The sequence below is a fragment of the Salmo salar genome, chromosome ssa12, assembly GCF_905237065.1.
Source record: "Salmo salar chromosome ssa12, Ssal_v3.1, whole genome shotgun sequence".
Taxonomy (NCBI): Eukaryota; Metazoa; Chordata; class Actinopteri; order Salmoniformes; family Salmonidae; genus Salmo; species Salmo salar.
The window spans coordinates 66,628,615-66,650,214 of record NC_059453.1 but is presented as its reverse complement, the minus strand read 5'-3'; the positions used below and the strand labels follow the sequence as shown (position 1 = coordinate 66,650,214).

General features: G+C 43.4%; 2 protein-coding genes and 1 pseudogene across 3 annotated transcripts; 1 reads left to right on the top strand and 2 right to left on the bottom strand.

The window, feature by feature from the left end:
- The first annotated feature begins 624 nt into the window (after positions 1-624).
- On the top strand, positions 625-2,570 carry LOC106565524 (G-protein coupled receptor 84-like; annotated as a pseudogene).
- Positions 2,571-3,055: 485 nt separating this feature from the next.
- Positions 3,056-14,937, bottom strand: stat2 (signal transducer and activator of transcription 2; the record flags this gene model as incomplete). Its single annotated transcript, NM_001145424.1, is given in 33 exon segments — positions 3,056-3,649; positions 4,439-4,567; positions 5,489-5,589; positions 5,850-5,904; positions 6,018-6,206; positions 6,462-6,601; positions 6,762-6,856; positions 6,957-7,009; positions 7,141-7,276; positions 7,414-7,512; positions 7,712-7,795; positions 7,936-7,983; positions 8,439-8,532; positions 8,683-8,703; positions 8,945-9,004; positions 9,124-9,213; positions 9,393-9,551; positions 9,782-9,891; positions 9,894-9,902; positions 9,904-9,933; positions 10,093-10,106; positions 10,108-10,134; positions 10,137-10,150; positions 10,152-10,174; positions 10,894-10,897; positions 10,900-10,907; positions 10,910-10,921; positions 10,923-10,929; positions 10,931-10,986; positions 12,225-12,320; positions 13,419-13,566; positions 13,776-13,912; positions 14,757-14,937. Coding segments are annotated over 32 exon segments (2,352 nt in total), but the record flags the coding sequence as incomplete, so codon positions are not given.
- Positions 14,938-16,708: 1,771 nt separating this feature from the next.
- Positions 16,709-20,577, bottom strand: LOC106565525 (uncharacterized). 2 transcript variants are annotated; one of them, XM_045691662.1, is made up of 3 exons: positions 20,413-20,531; positions 19,411-19,526; positions 16,709-18,486 (listed from the first exon to the last, which is right to left on the bottom strand). In XM_045691662.1, the coding sequence occupies exon 3, from the start codon at positions 18,458-18,460 to the stop codon at positions 17,138-17,140; it is 1,323 nt and encodes a 440-aa protein (XP_045547618.1). In that variant the 5' UTR covers positions 18,461-18,486; positions 19,411-19,526; positions 20,413-20,531; the 3' UTR covers positions 16,709-17,137. The 2 variants fall into 2 exon arrangements, with proteins under 2 accessions (XP_045547618.1, XP_013988233.1); XM_014132758.2 differs by lacking the exon at positions 19,411-19,526 and having other exon boundaries at positions 20,413-20,577.
- Positions 20,578-21,600: the final 1,023 nt, after the last annotated feature.

Sequence of the window (21,600 nt, the reverse complement as noted above, 5' to 3'; positions counted from 1 at the left end):
ATATGTTTTTTTTTTTTTTTTACACATAATTCATTCAAAGGTATTGCTTCTGTTAGCAACAGTAGAAAGATATTTTTGGTCACCTTTGCGAAAATGAGGTAGCATACTTGTAGTCTTCGAGCACTTAATGCATGTTGAATTGGTTTGAAAGACGTGCTGCAGCATATCTACTTCATGCCTTATTGGGCAGGAGGAAGAATAAAGAATTGTATTTTTGTCTGTGATCTGATGTGAACAGAACGTCAAACGACATAAATTAATTTACTGGAAACACAGAGCTGCAGAAACAACAAAAACAGCCGCCAAAGTCTAGGTTGGTTCTAAAACATGACATCATGGAACATATGACAGAGAACAATAATGGTTCACCAACTGATTTCAACATGCTGACAGTTTTTTTTGCCAAAGGGGAAATGGTCTAGAAGATCAGCCCAGAAACCTGCACCTGTAGCATCCCTCTCTGACATCCCCGACTCATCTAACAGCCTGCTGCTATTTACATTCTTTCTCTGTGTATGTGTAAATGATGTGATGTATTTTTACATAATTTATATCATTGTGTTTCCAATACAACTTCCCCCTGGGGAACAATAAAGTTGATCTTATCACTCTCCTCCCAGGATGCTGAAGAACATCACAGGTGACATGGGGAATGGCTCCTTCTCCTGCCACCACTCCTCGTTTGAGGCATTCCGCTGCTTTGGCGTGCTGTGGAGTTCGGCTGTGACCATAGTTGGGACGGTGGGGAACGTGATGACCATTCTGGCCGGCTGCGGACACGTTTCAACTCGCTGATCGTGAACCTGGGCCTGGCGGACCTGCTGTACTGCATCCTGCTGCAGCCTGCCTGTGTTGACTCCTACCTACACCTCCGCTGGAGGGGCGACATCTTCGGCCTCCTCTTCTTCCTCTCCAACTCTGTCTCCATCATCACACTGTGTCTGATCAAGGCAAGCCGCTACCTGCTGGTCTTTGAGTGGGTGTTCTTTGGGTGGGGCCTTGCCCTCCTCCTGCCCTCCACCTGGGCCGGGCCAGCTTCGGCCGGCTTTGGCCCATTTACGTGTTTCTTCCCTGCAGGTGTGCACCTGCAGTTTCCACCGCACCAGGTGGCGCCCTTACACCACCGTGCTGCTCTTCTTCTACTTCTTCATCGGCCTGGGCTGCGTGGTGCTTTTATTCCTGCTCATCTACAGGCGGGTCAGGGTGGCAGCAAGGGCACCGGTCAGCTACTGACTCAGCTGATGCTTCTCACGAAGGAAGCCGACCTCATCAGAACCAGGGATGGAGAGGGACAGTGGCGTCAGGAGTGGGGTGGCCACCACCCAGAGCTGGGAGTTGAACAGCCAGGGGGAACTACCCCAATACAAGGGTGGAGAGGTGAAGGGGAACCCTGGGAAAGCCCAGTCCTCCCACTCCACCTGGGGGTCTGCTTTAACTTCACATTCAGCTCACCTAGCAGGGGGACAGGAGCCCCCCCCTGCCCTTAGCCCTGCGCTCCACTTGGCTGCTCCTGCTCCTATCACTGCCCCCTCCTCCTCCACCACCTCTTCAGGGGACAATGGTGAGTTATCTTCCAGTGTTTCGTATGGTGTTTCGTCTGCTGAACATTGCTGATAAGCAGAACCGGACCCCTGCTCCACATTTTCTGTGCCAACCTCGCCTGACTCAGCAGCTGTAATAACCCTGTGCTCTACACTGTCTTGAACCGCCAGTTTGGACAGACCTACTGGGCCCTACTGGCCAGGGCCACCACACCCCTCACACACCTCTGGAAACATTGACCTTTACATTTTGGTAGTTTAGGAGGGGCTCTTATTCAGAGGGATTAATGTTGCATTCAAGACAACTGGGAACTCTGAAAAAAACAAGGTCAAATCATGACGACAGTTCGGGAAGTCGGAGCTCTAGAAAGAGGCCCGAGCTCCCGACTTGGAATTCCGAGTTGGATGACCGTTCAAAAATATTTTTCCCAGTCGTCTTGAACGCAAGTCTGAGATTTCTGAGATCCGAGTTATTTTGAAAGCGGCATTATAGTGCATTCAACTAAGCTGGGTAAGACAACCATAAAGTAATTATCACAGCACTTCAAATAGGGAAAACACTCTTCTCCCCCCATTGGTCTTGATGGAGCTACTTCCTCTATAAATTCCTCTCCTCCTTCCTGAATGTCACATTTACTATCAGCTTGCAAGGGCAAATTCAGCCATTCTGTGATTTCTTCTGGAAAGGGTTCAACGATTTTAGGCTAAGATTATGCTCACAAGGCTTCTTTTTTTTCAGTTACAAACACCAACGTACACTTACTGTAAGGCCTTAGTTCTAATAGATTAAATGGCTTTCAAAGCTCAAAGTTCACCTCTATCATGTACTGTAGTCATACAATATGATCAAAACGCATAAGGTCATCTATTTCTTTCATCAGCAAGCCAGAAGCCACCAACGGGGAGATATCACTGTATCAAGACTTGGGGGGGTGTTAGTTATGCAAAGAACCACATCCTCCTCTACATCTTGTTTATTTGTGTCATTGTATCTTGGTCTGTTTATAATAAAACAAATCTGTACTTTCATTACTTCTAGTACCTTTCTTTCACTGGACACATAGGACATTCCCCTTTTACACATGGGAAAATTCTGCCCACCCTAAATCAGAACTTTTCAAAGTCCCTTTTTTCAAGTTCCAAAATGCATGTCCTAAAGGGATGTTGCAAGTCATTATGTCTTCAATGATATGATTAAATAGGTCTCCACTTCCTGGTAGTTCAGAATATATATATATTTTTTATCATAGCACACCATGCAGTCATTAGTATAGATGTGGCAGGATGTCATATTCTATGAGTATTACTGAATTACAATGTTTGTGAGATTCTCTAACACAGAGCAATGTACTGTATAAAAAAACAGATTGGTTTCTCCTTCGGCAGCTTGTCTCATCCTAGCCTACTATTATGGTTACTATCGCAATATATATTTGTCACCGTGACTACTGAACAGACTGATACCAAACTCAAGGAGATTTGTTGGAAGAAAAAAAAAGTATAGCCAGGTTGGGTCACATCTCAATATCAGTTTATTTTAACCCATTTGTCATTATCTGCAGACTATTCTGTAAAACAAGAAATACAAATGATAGATGCAATTCCCAATACATGTTAAACTTTCCTCGCTGTATTCAGTTGTGAATCCTGAACGAACAGAGTAAAGTTTGCAATATCCCTGCTGCAGCTTGTACAAAATATCAACAGGCTTTCTGTGGTTATTTCACTTCAAGATAATTCCCTGACCTGTAAATAGTGGTACATACCAAGTCACTCATTAATGATCCCATTCTGCAGCCCATACTGTGCCCTACAACACTGTACACCCACAGCGGATAGATTGACTTATCCCTATATCATAAATCAGGTAGAGTGGTCAGCAGAAATGCTACACTCTAAAAGCAATCAGAAACCATAAAAATGATGATTCATGTGGCACAGTCTGAAATGGCCTAAAACAAATCCGACTGGACCCAAGACTTGGATCTCACTCAGTCACTAATCTTCTCCAGCTCTTCGGAGTAGCGCGTTAAAATGTGTCCCTCCATACCATCCTGGGGTTGGATGCAGTTGATGTCTCTCAGTCACGCATAATAGAATTCTTAACCCTGTCGGACACAAGTAATGTACCATGTAATATAAAGTCACATTTTCTCACAAGCAGTATTTTCCTCATAACAATGTATAATACAATGCTTTTGGGCTTTTCTACTTAGTAAGCAGACATGCATTGTCTCAGTTTTTAGTTGTTTTTGATCAAACAGACCTTTTGTCCAGTGTCAAATATGGCATTTGGACAAAAAAACATTGAGATTATTAAAAGACAAAACAGAGAAGAGAGGAAGAAGTGCAAAAGTTTCACTACCTTTTCAAACACTAAATGAGCTTATTTTTTTTAAAGCGACAGTTGTGTGAAGGCATTGCAAATATAAAAATGGGATTCACATATTTTTTCCTTGTCAGAAATCAGTAATGTCACAACAGTGCAAAAAGTCTTACTAGATCTCTTAATGTAATATATATATATATATATATATATTTCCACATAATGTTTTATTATGCTATACCTGATGGGCTCAACAGATGGTCCACGCAGCATTTCTAATGTTATATATGCAGGGTGAGAGTAGTAGCCTATATTTGTAGACTATAGAATGTACTATGTAACCAAGTTATGGTCTAATGTGCATCCTCAGAGTTTGGTTAAATATGGATGGACGTTGTCTTTGAGTTATGGGTAAGTGCTTCCACAGTAGCAAGTCCTATAGTTTGGTTAGACATTGTGTATTGTTGTGAATGCTGCGAGAGCGGTCATTCGCAGGGCTGCAGAAGGGCGGTGAAGGGGAGTCCGGGTAGAGCCCCCTCAAGGAAGGTTGTGTCGTCAGACAGGAAGTCACCGCAATCATATATGCTTTGGTCATCGAGGAACTCCTGGAAGGTGGGATTCAGGTCCTCATCGGGATTTACCATGGCATCAGGGAACATGGGGTCAGGACTCGGGGGCAGCGGAAGGAAAGTGGAGGGCTCTGTTGTAAGGAATTTAAAATCAGTTATTTATTCTAGTTACAATCGAGACTCAACGGTTTAATTTGGAAAACAGCATTCTGCCACGCACTGAGGAAGCAGACATGTATTAGGTGAAAAACACAGAATGGAATATCATTATTAGTGATACAAAACAGCCAGTTGTGGTTAGTTAAAACATACAGTCCACAGGACATGAAGATGCATCTTTGGAGCATATGGTGCAGTATTGTAGTCCCTCCAGGATTTCAGTTTTTTCTGTGGTATTTGCACGGAAAAATGCTCGAGTTTGCTGCGGCAATTCTGACATTTTGCATGGCAATATGCGAAAATGCGGTAAATGTGCGCCGATTGGGTGAAATTGCAAGCCCTCTTTTTGTGCTGCGGTGATGGTCAGTTTTATGCAACAATATTTTGATGATTTGACTGGTTTTATGCTGAAATAGTGCAGTGATTGTTCAAATTTGTAAGCACTCACATAATAGGCAGGGAATTGTAGATTTTTCTAAAGAAATTGCGATTGCAGAATCACGGAATGCTGGAGGGACTGGTATGGCGAACAGAGGAAGAGAAAGGTGTAAACAGAGTCTGTAAATCACCTACCCCACTCACTAGCTAACATTCTCTACAGAGAATGGCACATGCAGAACAATGAGACAATGGGGGGGGTTAAGGAAAACAGTAAACCAAACGAAACCCAGCTGATTGAGGTGCCCTCCCTTCTATGGTTTAGCAGTCAGTAGGGAGTCTTAAGGACCCCTACTTTGAAATGATCGGCTAAAGACAGAAACTTAAGGAGGGCAGATAAAGCTCAAAAGCATGCTAATGTGTTTAGGAGCAGGACTTCTGATGAGAAAAAGGGTCAGACGACACTTAAAGGGATTTGGTTGATTGGTGGTTTACTGGGAGGCTTGGCGACTCACCGACGGCCTCTCCACCCAGACCATATCTTGGGTTCATTGGCCCTGAGCCCTCGCCTTCCACAGTGTCAGAATACATAAGCGACTTAGCCTCCAGTGTGTTCCTACAGTAACCAATGATAAATAGCCATTACACACAACCAGTTCCTGAGGTGACCAATGAGAGACTGGGATTACACTACAATTTTGATGGAGCCAGAGTATTATTCATATAACGAGCTTTCATTTACAAAATGGCCTGTATTCGGAAAGCACAGGTAGAGTGAAAATAAGGGAGGCTCATGTAGGGATTTTCAGGTGACTTACAATCCACGTTAAGGCTGGATAAATTAAATGTTAAAAAGACCAACTCAAAAATACTCACTCTTTAGATACGAAAACCAACTTAGTTCTGATGTACTTAAAGAATTGACTATCCGCTGAAAAGACAAAGGTAAATTATTTAGATTAATAGCAATCAACTAAACAAACTATAAAATGCATCCAGAATCCAAACTTTCATTGCAGGACAAGATCCTTCTGGTATAGTCACCTCCACTCTTCTCTGTGTAGTACTTCCCGAAGGCCTCCACTTTGGGCGTGTCAGGGTAGAGGAAGAGGAGGGGGTTTTCTGGGACGTTCTCCTCCTCCAGAATCTGGAAGTTTCTGATGATCTCATGGAAGGGAATCTGGCAAAGGTCCACTTTGGTGAAGGGCTGCACCGAGCGCACATCAGGCTCACCTGGAGAGGGAGGACAATGACAAGGATAATAGATTAGATAAGGTAGTGGCGAATGTGTGGAAAAGGGGCAGGGAGGGTAATATAGGGGGACAGATAGGAGAAATTCACCCTCATTGGAAGCACTAACGTCAATCAATCAAGGCGTCACTGTGTGTAGTACAAGACATCCTAAATGTGACGTAGAAATCTTGCAAAAATAATTTCCCAGCTTCTTGTTAGGTCTCTGTCCCATTCCATATGATCCTGTCGTCTCACCGGTGGGGGAGTAGTCCACCCAGGAGAAGGTGATGCCTCCATCTCTGATGCTCTCACTGAAGCGCAGGAGGAATGTACCCCTCCGTTTCTTCTTCAGGAGGGTCTTCTCTTTGCCTTTACTCACAAAACCCATGATAGAACTGCAGAGTAGAAAAGCATAGAGAAAACAAACCAGACCTTTAAGTTATTAATCAAAGGACATCCATAAACAATTTCTCAAAGAATGATTTTGTGAAATAACGGGCCAGCCTATCTCAGAGCCTTAAACTATAATAGGTCATTTTTTCTCCTCAGACATACCCATCTTTCCACAGGTTCTCTAAGTGAGTCTTCACCATAAAAAGGATACCATCGAACCACACACAAAAAGTGAAGTTGGTGTTAGGAACATTTTCCTGCAACACAGGGATGATTGAGGTTGGCACAGCTTAGACTGACATTAGAATTTCCACTGTCAGCATCATGCAGAAAGCTAACAAGTGACAAGATAATCACCTTGCTGAACTTAGTCCATGAGATTTTGCAGGCGTCGTAACTTTGCTGCTTTCCTGATGGGGCAGAAAACAATAATTTGCTAAACCTACTTCACTGACATCTCTAGACCTGAAAGTAATGTAGCACTGTAAACATACCAGACAATGAACACTACTACCCATCTCAATCCTAGGTATAGACGTACCAAAGAGTTTGTGTGCGATCATGTCCAGCTGGTTAGCTTCCAGACCCCGCGTGGTGGAGGAGAGGAACTGCCAGCTCAACATCTCCCCTAGTTGGGGCCACGTAGCCGCGGGACAGTTGGCAAAGAACAGAAGGTTCTGCAGAAACACATTCTTAACAATTATTAAAACACACAAATGTATAAAAAATATATATTTTTAAAGAGTTGGCTAAGTAGTTATTTGAACAAGACATCTGATCAAAAGCTAGGGGACCTGTATTGGTGACCTCTCACCTTTGGCTCAAGGCAAAGCATGTTGAACCAGAGGATGGAAGCCCAGGCACTCTGCTGCTGGCTGGAGTTGGAGATGATGACCACAGGGAGAGAGGACGTCTGGGGTGGGATGCAGTGGACAAAGGAATATGCATTCGTATGACCGACTACTGTAGCATGGACCTTATTACATTTAGACTGTTTTTAGCAGATAATCATCCAGGGAAACCAATGCAAGTTAGACCAGACCACCCTTACTGTGTCACAACATATGGGGCTGATAGCTAATGAAGGCACAGGGAATGACAGGAAGACCCACCTCTAAGGAGACGGACATGTCGTGCAGAAGAAACTCAGTGTTAAAGTTGATGATGTGCAGCTCCTCTGTGACGCTGAGAGAGAGCTGTCGGCACAGAGAGGTTCACCACCAACACATCCAGGATCAAACACACCTGCTGCTCAACTACTACAGCATGGCTGAAGTAGTTGTTCCTAATGCTTTGAGTATTAAAGTGGATATGTTGAAGCATGATGTAAACTCACGTCATGGATCCCCTTGCCACCTCCTCCAGATTTTTGCTCCTTCAGTGTCTGCAAATACCAATTAAATCTGCTTTGGTTAGTCCATCTCTGCTATTAGCAATTGTGATGACAAAATTGCATAATCCATCAGCTAATTGATATCATAATTGATTCATCAAAACCTTTTAAACTGAGACTCAGCTATATGATGTTGCCATGAGCAACACCGCAGATGTTACAGATGAAAGTGATGCACTGACAGTATCTGCGCAGGTGCGCTTCGATAGCTACAACGTGATAGCTGCGGAAGCGGAAACACTGGAGAAGTACAGCCTCGGGCTTCAATGCTCTTAGTTGTTGCGGAAATTGCCCCAATATTACAGTTTACCTTGTGCATCACTGACTCTACCTTTAAGCAAGTCAACTGCATACAGTTTCATGGTTAATTTCCACACAGCGTTGTGTAACTGAGTACCAATCCATATCTCTCCGCCAACAAAAGCCTGTCTGTCCTACTGACTCACCAGATGTCTGAAGTCTGCCACCATGCCTCCACTCATACTCTCAGCCATGTTCAGGGCCTTACTGTTGGTCCCCAAGACATTGAACCGACGGTACCTACAGGCCAAGAGAACATGGAGTGACCGAGTAAATGGATAAAAGTGGTTTACATGGATTTGTTGAGACACATTAGATTTCTTTACATTCGTTGTCATAGTTTTACATTGCAAATTTGGCACAAATCTAGTCCCGAATGTCACATCTTACCCTTTGACCAAAGGAGCCTCCCTAGAGATGAGAGAAGGGGAGAGGAACATCCAGTTCAGTATAATGGCCAATAGGGATCACTTAATTCACTCATATCATTTTCTGCCAATGTTCTAAAGTCATCTAGCTCATAAGCAAAGCAATGATCAATAAATCTAGTGACTATCTAGATGTCTGACTAAAGCAACGAGAGCACTACGTCAGGCAGGCATCTAATATGTAAAGAACAACTGATTTGATTTTCCAAAAGGTCCCATCTCACCTGTCCATAGACACGTTCACTTTCATGGCATGGTTCAGCTCAGGAAATTTGACGAGGAATCTAGAAGAAACACGCATGGAATTGTATAAATGGATGTCACATTCACTATGACATTCAATTCAGTGACGGGCTGGTTATTTAACAGCTGTCATAACTAGGAAAGGGTCTGAAGTACTCACCTGGTCTTGACTGAGAACTGGACATTGGTACGCAGGACCAAGGGGCCTTTCCCTTGGGGCATAGAGGGCTGAGTCTCCACCACAAAGGCGCTGAAAACACAAAATACCTTCTGTGAACAATAGTAAGAAAATGGGAGCTGAACAAATCATTAGTGTGCTTGTGTATTATTATTTGTACTGTTTGAGGATTTACTATGTTAGTGTGTAAACTTTGTTTATCAGAATTGTTTATGAGCCAGTGTGATTGTGTATTGTAAATGATGTAAAACCTTTTGAGCAGGCTGGTGAGGAGGCTGTCCACCCTCTTCTGCAGCGCTGGTTTCTGCTTCTTCACAGGGTCGTGCTCATAGGTCACCTTCCCCATCAGCTCCTCCAGCTTCTTAAGGAACTTACGCACCTGGAACAGACACTCCGCCTCCGTTGTAAACCTAGAGAGAGGTCAGACAGGGGCCGAATAGAGGTCATACAGGAGATCACACAGAGGGGTCAGAGGTCAAACAACAGAATGAACATGGTCTACCACCGCAGGCTCTTTCTAAGAAAGGCTTTGTAGTCCCTCCTTCAGCAAGCCAGGGCAGATGTACTGAACGCTCAGAGTTACAGCAGACAGCAGTTAGAGATCGTTTAGGTCAGGTAGATCTACAGAGGTGAACTGTACCACTTCTCCAACTGGTCCAGGCAGGTGCTGTCTGGGGCTCCAATACAGGCCTTCTGCTGCCTCCTTTGCCACTGCACTAGCTCTTCCCTCACAAGCACACACAGCAGATCCTCCGCAACGTCCAGCAGCACACTCATACCGGACAACATGCTCTACAGCGGAGACAACGAAGGGAAGAGAGAGGGGGGAGAACCAGAGGAAATACATGTTATATGAATAATATACTTCATAATGTCCTAATTTATTATTAGGTGAATGTCTAAGGCGTAAATTGTTTAAGGTGATGTAGACTAGAGGGTTGTGGGTGGTACCTTCCTGGAGGCATCCAGTCTGTTGAGTAGAGCCTGCAGCACCTTCATCTGTTCAGTCTTCTCCGCCTCATTGGTGGTGCCTATGCACAAGAGCCTGAGTCATCGTCAAGTCAACAAATCAACTACAATAGAATGAGGTCACAGATGTCACCGGATAGAACGCGTCACTTCATAACTCACATCCATGACAAAAGAAAATGGACTCTTCATAGCCATGTGGGCTTTAGGAAAATATATACAGTATCATATCCCTCAGTCTCTATCCTCTGCTGAATCGATTATCACAAATACAAAGGATGAGCTCACCTTCCATGTTATGAGTCTGGTATTTAAAATCAAACTCATCTTGTTGTTCCTCCAGACATTTCACTGTGTGTTCCATGCACTGCATTTACAACAACAAAAAAACAGACAAACTGTCAAAACTGTCAATGGTGGTCTGTAAATCTAATCTTATTGGTCACATACACATATTTAGCAGATGTTATTGCGGGTGTAGCGAAATGCTTGTGTTCCTAGCTCCAACAGTGCAATAATATATAACAATACACACAAATATAAAAGTAAAAGAATGGAATTAAGAAATATATTAGATTGAGCAATGTCGGTGTGGCATTAACTAAAATACAGTATATACATATGAGATGAGTAAAACAGTATGTAAACATTACTACAGTGACATTAAAGTGACATTAGGTTATCATAATGAAAAGTTTGGCAGCAACATTAGAGAGCCCGCCCCCCATAGGATTCTCATATCATTGTAGGCATTGCAACCTTTAGACTCACGGAGACGCTCACCTGAACTTTATTCTTAACGTCTGCCATCTTGCGCTCAATGTTCCGCTGGCTGTCTGTCTCCATGGGGTTCTGCTGGACCTGCAGCAGCTGGACCTGAGAGGAAGAGGATGAAGAAACACAGTATTGATGACCCTAAAGTCTTTCAAATGAGATGTATCGCCTCCTAAGGGTCAGAGAGTAGGTATACAGGATAGCCCAATCCCGCACCCTACTCTTAAATGCCCTTTTATAATACACAGTGCCTTCGGAAAGTATTCAGAACCTTTTACTTTTTCCACATTTTGTTACGTTCCATTTTAGAATAATGCTGTATTAAATTAAAAAAAATCCTCAATCTACACACAATACCCCACAATGACAAATGTTTGCAAATTTATACAAAATTAAAAACAGAAATACCTTATTTTAGTACTATTTTAGAAACCGAGCTCAGGTGCATCTTGGTTTCCATCGATCATCCTTGAGATGTTTCTACAAGTTGATTGGAGTCCATCTGTGATAAATTCAGTTGATTGGACATGATTTGGAAAGGCACACACCTGTCTATGGTCCCACAGTTGACAGTGCATGTCAGAGCAAAAACCAAGCCGTGAGGTCGAAGGAATTGTCCATAGAGTTCTGAGACAGGACTATGTCAAGGCACAGATCTGGGGAAGGGTACCAAAACATTTCTGCAGCATTGAAGGTTCCCAAGAACACAGTGACCTCCATCATTCTTAAATGGAAGAAGTTTGGAACCACCAAGACTCTTCCTTCAGTTGGCCGCCCGGCCAAACTGAGCAATCGGGGGAGAAGGACCTTGGTCAGGGAGGTGACCAAGAACGCGATGGTCAATCTGACCGATCTTGAGAACCTTCCAGAATGACAACCATCTCTGCAGCACTCCACCAATCAGGCCTTCATGGTAGAGTGGCTGATGGAACATCTGGAGAGACCTGAAAATAGGTGTGCAGCAACACTCCCCATTCAACCTGAGAGAGCTTGAGAAGATCTGCAGAGAAGAATGGGAGAAACTCCCCAAATACAGATGTGCAAAGTTTGTAGCATCATACCCAAGAAGACTCAATGCTGTAGTCGCTGCCAAAAGGTGCTTCAACAAAGTACTGAGTAAAAGGTCTGAATACTTACATAAATGGGATATATATTTTTTTCATAAATGAACAAAAAAATTCTAAACCTGTTTTTGCTTAGTCATTATGGGGTATTGTGTGTAGATTGAGGGGAAAAAACAATTTCATCAATTTCAGAATAAGGCTGTAACCTAACAAAATGTGGAAAAAGTCAAGGGGTCTGAATACTTTCGGTTCTTAAAGGCTCTGTGTTTGTCTAACCTGCTCAGCCAGTTCAGCGTTCTGCAGGATCTCCTTCTCTTTTTCCAGAAACCACTGGATGATGTTGGCCAGATTGTAAGGCTCCTCTTGGTACCTCTGGAGGAAGAGAGGGGGTGAAGAGTAGTTTTACTAGAGTTGTAGTACTTCATCAAGACCGTCAAGGGCTGCAAACTCAGTAGCTCCAAGACCCAGTTGACTACTGTTCTAGAAGGTTCTATCTACACTGAACAAAAATATAAACAACATGTAAAGTGCTGGTCCCATGTTTCATGAGCTGAAATAAAATATCCTAGAAATGTTACACACACACGCATGTTTTAATCCTTGTTAATGAGTATTTCTCCTTTGCCAAGATAATCCATCCACCTGACAGGTGTGGCATATTAAGAAGCTGATTAAACAGCATGATCATTACACAGGTGCATCTTGTGCTGGGGACAATAAAAGGCCACTCAAATGTGCAGTTTTGTTAAACAATGCAATGCCACAGGTGTCTCAAGTTGAGGGAGCATGCAATTGGCATGCTGACTGCACGAATGTCCACCTGAGCTGTTGCCAGAAACTTTAATGTTAATTTCTCTACCATAAGCCGCCTCCAACTTCCATTTAGAGAATTTGGCAGTACGTCCAACCAGCCTCACAAGTGCAGACCACATGTATGGTGTCATGTGGGCGAGCAGTTTGCTGATGTCAACGTTGTGAACAGGTTGTCCCATGGTGGCGGTGGGGTTATGGTATGGGCAGGCATAAGCTACGGACAACGAACACGATCTGTATACAATATCTGGAAGCTGAAAATGTCCCAGTTTTTCCATTGTCTGCATACTCACCAGACATGTCACCCATTGAGCATGTTTGGGATGCACATGTACAACAGCATGTTCCAGTTCCCACCAATATCCAGCAACTTCTAATAGCCATTGAACATTCCACAGGCCACAAACAAAATCCTGATCAACTCTATGCGAAAGAGATGTGTCACACCAGATACTGACTGGTTTTCTGATCCACACTCCTACCTTTTTTCCCCCAGCTATCTGTATTCCCAGTCATGTGAAATCCATAGATTAGGGCCTAATGAATTTTTCAATTGTCTGATTTCCTAATATGAACTAACTCACCAATATCTTTGAAATTGTTGGTTTATATTTATGTTCAGTATATTTATCAGAGACACCCCATAGAGAGCCACACCTGGAAGCTGTGTTTGAAACGGCGTATGTTGTGCTGCAGCAGGAAGGACTCTCCCCCCTGGACGAAGCGGCTGTGCTGGATATCCAGGTTCTCTAATAACACCTGGAACAGCACCATGGCAACATCATGGTCCCGGGCTGCACGATCCCTAAGGACGGAAACACAAGGAAACTGGTTTAGGAACTACATAATAGAGCTTCATTCACCCCTTTTCCCTGACATTCTTTGGGTTTGTTCTACATGAACATCCCTGTGGTCCTTCAGACATCCCTAAATCAGTGCATAGTCACCCAGACCCTTTCAGTTTTTGTTAGTGGCTGAAACAAGAAATAGTGCAGGATGAGTGGACTGCCTCACCAGTCTTGACCCTCTATCCAGTGTGCCAGGTAGTGGCGTACATCCATGGGGAAGGCATCCCCATCATACAGCTCATCCACCTGTGTCAGGTACACAGAATCCAACTGCCTCAGCTTCTCCCACTGGGCCATGCCTGGCTGGAGACAACAGCCAACGCACACGTATGCATATAATCAGTAATAACAGCCATACAGACAGAGTACACAATAAGAGGTGAGGTTTGTTTACTTACATCTAGGGACATTATATTCTTTGCACTGCTGCCAGTGGTCTGACCACAAGACTACATGTAACATGTATATGTCTGAAACTCACTCATGGCCTGAGAGAAAGTACCCTTTGAATACTTAAATTAATATTTTCCTACACCAAGTATAGGCTATGCCTCAAGAATCCGTTTCTGCGGTTGGAAAGTATGTTTCAAAGTAAAAAGCCACCCACATGACATTCTGGAAAACGTAAACAAAACTATCATTGTAAAAACGGCTAGGTTCTGACTCGCTACAGGAAAAAAAACAAGGCAGATGTGTCCATAATATCCAGAGTTTTACTATCTATTGGTCACCACCACACAGTTGCACAAACATATCATCTAAGAGCCCGTGTGGAACAGATGTGTCGGTGTGGTGGTGACTAGCAAGAATAATGTTACAGTGATGGCCGTCAACATCATGTTCTAACCGGACAGCACTAGTGGACAGAACCAAAACCAATCCGCATTAAGTGCATTAGCTATTTAATCAACATTAAGATATCCAACCAACCGCTCAGACGAACTCCAGCTAGCCGTTTTTACAATAATAAATGTACGTCATAGACATACGTTGTAACCCAACTAACGTTAGCTAGTTAATAGTTACCATTCGGACTGATTTATGCTCAGCAAATTATATAAAAAAATACGTTAATGTTCAGCGGTGTACGTGACATTGAGAAGGCTACATTTAGTTAGTTAGTTAACGTTAGCCAGTTGTCACTCACCTGTTACGTTACTGCAGTAAATGTTTCTGATTATCGTTGACGCGCTATTCGCAATGTTGTAGGATTGACAGCTCGTACGTTTTTAACAGAAAATATTTGTTGGTAATTGTGTATCTCATAAAACCATAAACAGAGACAAACTTCGCTTCCTATTCATAGGAGCAGACATTTGAAACAATTCTGTTCACCTCCCCCCGAGTTCATTAAAAGAACACGCACTTTGTTCGCTAAATGTCCCCTCCCGATTTCTCTTTGACCAACCCTTCAACGCACCATTTTGTTTCTTATTGCTGTTTTATTTGGATCCAATGAGCCGAAATGGATGAAATACGGAAGTCCAGTTTCTGCCTTAAAACATTTCCAGAAGCTGATTGGTCCCATTGGGGTACGATTGGGCCTTCCGGACAATACTGTTAAGCATTCATGATTGGTCAAAAGAACATGACAATCTATGATTACCGAATCAAGGTGGGACAAACTCAGTTTAGCAGAGGGAGTAAATGAAGAGGGAAGAGCGAGATCGAAACCTAGGACCATCTCAAAAGACTTCCAAGAAATTACGTTTCGAAAGTGAGGTATGAAAACAGAAAGGTCCACCCTCTTTTCTTCCGGCGCTTGAATTCAAATGCCTGTATTCTTGACTTAAATTAATTGCCATCAGACTGTACTGTATTTTTGTTATATACTGATAATATTTCACAGGCTAACTGATAACTGGAAATCGGCATGAATTAATTCATTCACAGGTTAGAAACATGAACTTATAGCAATAGACAAAGGACACAACAGACATACAACCAACAGTTTTCACAATGTTTCTGATTCTGAAAACACGCTATTCGCAATGTTGTAGGGTTGACAGCGCGCATGTTTCTAACATAACATATTTTTTGGTAATTGTGTAGCTCATAAAACCTCGATGCTGGATTTATTTTGTATTACATGAAGCTTGGCAAAGTAAGTGTAACAAACAATTTGCATTTCTCATTTTTACCCTGAATAGAAGTTAATCATCCTACAGTTTTGAGAGATTACCTGGTTGCTGCTGTATCATGGTATATAATGGTAATCAACAGCATCCCAAATTTACACTAACATGAATCCTTTTCTCCCAGTTGATGACTGACAGTTTGTCTTTCTCATGGAGGATTATTTCATTATATTACATCAAATACAATTGATTATATCTTGGTAGTATAACAATATACAACTGTAATAATAGCCCACTTTGACCATTGTGCTGAAATGAGCCACATAATGACTAAAATGCACAGTTTGGGCAAAATGTACCTGTGTTTCAACGGAGGTTGGTGAGACCTTAATTGGGGAGGACGGGCTCATGGTAATGGCTGGAGCGGAATCAGTAGAATGGTATCAAATACATCAAACATACGGTTTCCATGTGATTGATGCCATTCCATTCTCTCCGTTTCAGACATTATGAGCCGTCATCCCCTCAGCAGCCTCCACTGCTGTGTTTTGTATAATACATTTTGCGGTGAAGAAACAGATTGGTTCCGTTCCCCTGCTGAGATGTTGTATGCACCATAAAATGGTTGCGTGCCACATCGATTACCGTTGCACACCCGATTTCTATAACACTTGTAAGCCTAAAAACCGGGCCCTGGAACACACAGGAGGTTAGCGGCACCTTAATTGGGGAAAATGGTTGCGTGGTAATGACTGGAGCTTAATCAGTGTAATGGTATCAAATACATCAAACACATGATTTCCAGGTGTTTGTTGCCATTCCTTTTGCTCCGTTCCGGCCATTATTATGAACCGTTCTCCCCTCGGCAGCCTCCACTGCTGGAATAGTGTTGTGAGTTATTTTGCAATGACTAAGTTAAGTTTATATTCAATCAGTCATTAGTACAATAATTCTTACTTGATTCACTCAACTCCACTGATAGAATGACGTTTTTGGTTTGGTCAATGAAGACACTCAAAAGTAGTAGTAAAAAACAACTAGCTAAAATTATAATTTAATCAATCAAGGGCAGTTGCAAACTTTCATGTATCATGGAAAAATAGCTTATAAATCAATTAGTTGATATTTTTACAAATTGCCAGCTTGAATTTCGGTCCATATGTTTCTAGAGAACACAGAACAAACAAAACAACATCTGAAAGGTAGTACCGTTACAATAGTCCCTGCACTGGAAGTATCAGATGTGTAAATTGAGTCTGACCTGACCAATAGTACCGAAGGAGGACAAGAAGGGTTTGGGATGAGAGGATTGGGGGAGTCAAGGTCAAGGGGGTCTTAGAGTTTACTCAGTGGTTCCCTGAGACCACTTCCTGGTCCCCAGATCTTTTTATGCTGCCATTGGCTAAAGCAAAATAATATGTTGCTACCAACCAACCAGGCTACTGGCTGTTTACTGTATGGTGATGACTCCCTCCTCCCAACTGTACTCATTAACTATCAGGTCCTCCTCCTGCTTCATGGAGGACAGCAGGTACTTGATCCCAGCCTTCACCCCCGTCTTCACTCCTGCCCCGGCCACGTAGCCCGCCACGCCCACCGTTCCCCCAGTGACGGCCATGAGGGCGTCAGTGCCCAGGTCGACGGCGCTGAGGATGGCTCTCTCCTTGGCCGTCTCGGAGCAGTTAACAGAGGTGTAGTAGACGGCCGTGCCCAGGTTGTAAAGGGTGCTGACGACAGGGATCCACTCCACCACGTTGTACACGTGCTCCTCCTTTTTGTTGACACAGTTCCGCTGAGGGCTGCGCCGTGCCCGCCGCCCTGAGGCCCCAGGTGACTCCTCATCCTGCACCTGGCACTGTCGAATCCAGCATTCTGAGTCCAAGTACTCAGAGGGCACCACCCGGCTGCCTGACATCAGAACCACCTGGTACTGCCCTCCGTTACGGGACACACCAGCACACTGGGACCCCAGGCTCTCACAGACACTTACCGCCTCCTCCAGCCCCCCTGTGGTGGCTCCCTGCACTGTCTCCCCCAAAAGCAGGGTCCCGTTCACTCTGGTCCAGCCCTGACACCTCTCCTCCTGCTTCCCTCTTCCAGAGGCCCTGTGCCCCCTCTGACCCACCCCAGCCCTGGCCAGCTGCTGTATGTTGAACATCACTGCCTGTAGGTGGAGCTCTGCCTGAACATTCCCCATGTGTGAGGCAGGGGGGGTGGTGGCTCTGGGGTGGGAAGCCCCCCTCGCCATAAGGCTCTCCACCTCTATGAGGAGCTCCTCTGTGTCCTCCACTCCCAACAGGTTGTACATTCTGAGTACCAGGGTCTGGGCCTCCCGAGAACAGCCTGCTGCCACCAGCACCGGCACCAGGGATAGGCCCAGGAGCTCCCGGGGGAACAGGGCTGAGGCGGGGTCCTGCAGTGTAGAGGCAGACAGCAACGCCTCACAGCTGGTGTTGGCCTGGACGAGGATCCGGCCCTGCAGCTTGGCCTTCAGCGTGGTGACGATACGCTGGGCAGACTGGGCTCTGGCCTCATCCTGCACCACCCACTCTTCAGGGGCCGCACTCTCCGCTGCATCTGATGGGAGACCAAGTTGGGTCTGGGACCCCAGAAGTGACTGCCGCTCCTTTTTGATAGTCTCCCCCTCCCCTAAAACGGAGGTCTTGGAGAGCGGAGTGGTCTTCAGAACAGGGGGAGTTGGTGTTCTACACAGAGCCTGTTCAATCAGCAGCAGTTGGATAAGAAACAGACCCCTCATCTTGGGGTGCATCATTTTACCTGTGAGAGTTCTACAGGAAGCTAGAGAAGACATAGAGGAATAAAATAAATGTTTTACCATAATAGTAATTGTTTAGATACAATCTTGCTCAACATTCATTATTTGTCAAATGTGGTTGTAAAATGATTTGCATTGACATTGTCTGTCAGTAAAGGAATTCACCAAAACATGCGAAAGCGCAAACACTCCAACTGGCTTTTTGCCAACTCTAACTCTCTAGCTAAGCCCTCTTTGCAGCTGCACTATTTCCCTCAAAACAAATATAACAATGTGCTTTCCTGAACATCATGTCAATGTAAAGCAAATAGTATGCCCCCAGCTAGCACATTCGGTTCTTTGGAAGTTATGGGAACGTACGTTTTTGGTTTCCCATTGGTTCTGGGAATGAAGCCATACGTTTCCTGACCAGTAAAACTGAATGTTTTTTATATACGTTCTGAGAACATTTGCCTGTTTTGGGAACGTTCATTTTTAGGTTGCAGGGAGGTTCTGAAAATGTTTTACTATGGTTCCCTGAGGTTTCCTGGGAGGTTGTATTATATATGTTCTGAGAATGGAAATTATAGGGTATTTGGAGGTTTTTGAATGACTTCCTTAAAACTTTAACTGAAGGTTGCAATAAGACTGCTAGCTTAGTTTTGAACTCCAAGCACAGATAGGACACATGGAAATGAATTTGCTTAAGCATTAATCATGCAAAAAATGTTTTTATTGTGGCATGGCATTAGTGATATTCAAACCTATGATCTGTTCTATATCCATGGAATTAGTCCACTGCGCCACAAGGACGGAGCTAGCATGCCATGTTTGTTTTTTTAAAACTCCTACAAAGCTGTTCATTTTAGTGTATTCAAACAGACCCCATTTCAAAGCAAGCACTCATTAATATCAGGTGTGGCCAATTAGTTGGTGTGGACAAAAATTATTCGGTTGTGCAAACCCACAGTTTCATCAGCTGTCTGGTTGACTGGTCTCAGACGATCCCGCAGGTGAAGAAGCTGGATGTGTAGGTCCTGGGCTGGCGTGGTTACACGTGGTCTGCGGTTGTGAGGCTGGTTCTCTAAAATTACATTGGAGGTGGCTTATGGTTGTGAAATGGACATTAAATTCTCTGGTGGCCATTCCTGCAGTCAGCATGCCAATTGCACGCTCCCTCAACTTGAGACATCTGTGGCATTGTTGTGTGACAACTGCATATTTTAGAGTGGTCTTTGATTGTCCCCAGCACAAAGTTCACCTGTGTAATGATCATGTTGTTTAATCAGCTTCTTGATATGCCACACCTGTCAGGTGGATGAATTATCTTGGCAAAGGAGAAGTGCTCACTAATAGGGATATAAACAAATTTGTGCACAATTTCAGAGAAATAAGCTTTTTGTGTATATAGACACATTTCTGGGATCTTTAATTTCAGCTCATGAAACATGAGACCAACGCTTTACATTTATATTTTTGTTCAGTATATGAGGAAACCAATAGGATACATTTTGCTAAAGTACTGAAATTCCCACCTAAGAAACATCCTTCACCATTCCCGGAACATTGTGGGAAGGTTGTACGCAAAATAACCATAGCGCAACCACACTCTCACCAAGCTTTAAGAAACATATGGTTCTCAGAATGTTATGTGCTAGCTGGGCCTCTTTACTTTTTTTTGAAGTAGTCTCTGTTTTATTTTATTTTTTATAAATATATCATATTTTAGGATACAATTGGTTGTCTGTCTTAATCAGACGGACGTGAGTTCGTATTTCATAGTTCAAAGTTGTGTTATTGACTGCACACATTTTCCAACTTATCAAAGACAGCTATGAAGTAGAAAATCAAATATTTACCAGAGTTCCCTGTTATCTCCCCACAATGTAATTTCAATAGTATACTCACCCACAGCTTACATAAAAAAGTAATGTTTTAAAATGCATCTTAATAAACAGTTGAACACTTACCTCAAACATCCGTAGTATGTGATACTCTGAGCCAGGTTACTTCATTATGTAACACAGCTTTTGCCCAAATGAAACCCTAGCTGTTCTCTTCTTCTCCAATGGGTTTTTCGCCCATCACCAATGACACCCTTCACCCCTCCTTCTCACTTACCCGCTTTCTCTCCCCCTTTCACTTTTTTCTGAGTTGGCCTCATTGCTCAACAGGCAGGACAGGGCTGGAATGTTGATTCACATGGAGAGGGTCCATGTTTTCTAATGCTGTTTTCTCTCTCTGTCTCTGTCTGTCCCTGTAGTAGAGTAGTGCTTTGTTTTTGACCTAGATACCGGGCAAAAATCGTCCCTCGTGCCCTGAGCAGATTATAATTTTTTGGTCAAGGAGCGGGGAGAGACAACTTCATCAATTCACTGATCATTAGTCCACAAAATGAAACAAAGCCGACTCATTGAACCAGACATCACTCCCCTCCTCATTTTTGTTTGACTGCCAAACAATACTTTACTACTGATATTGATTACTTCATTGTTGGGAAAGAACTTGCAAGAAAATAATTTCACTGTACTTGTGCACGTGACAATAAAATATGAAACACACTAACACCCCCCTTCATTACTAACGAGAACCCTACGTGCTGAAATCAAGGGAAAATGCACCTCCTTTTTTTCCCCCAGAGGTTCTATTCACTGAGCCTTTCTCTATATAGAAAGTGGATAAAAGCCCATGTCTTTGGCACTGGGAGCTTTCAGCAGAGTAAAGCTTTGCCCTGAGGATGCATGCCATCATTATATATGAGCTATTGGAACCTGGACCTCCCTCTCTCACACTTCTCTAAGAGCCCTGTTGTGAAAGTCATGCTACATCACATTCCCTCTTCTTCAGTTCGCCAAGTGTTTTCATAAAACAACTGAACAATGTGTTCCAGATTGAGCATCCTGATGGGTCAGTGATCAACAGATTGAGAAAGTATTTTGTCAAACTAATCACAAAAGATTTAGTTCTTGGAAGTACATTTTTGCTATTATTATATTTCTAATGCGATGATGGGTATAACATCATAATCTCAAGTGTATATAACAGCTTGTTTAGAGATTACAATAAAATCAACTCAGAAAGTAGATGAGTACATTTTAGCTCCTGTTCTCTCTGGTTTCAATCTGACCAATCTGCTGTCCAATTGTGACATGCTCCAA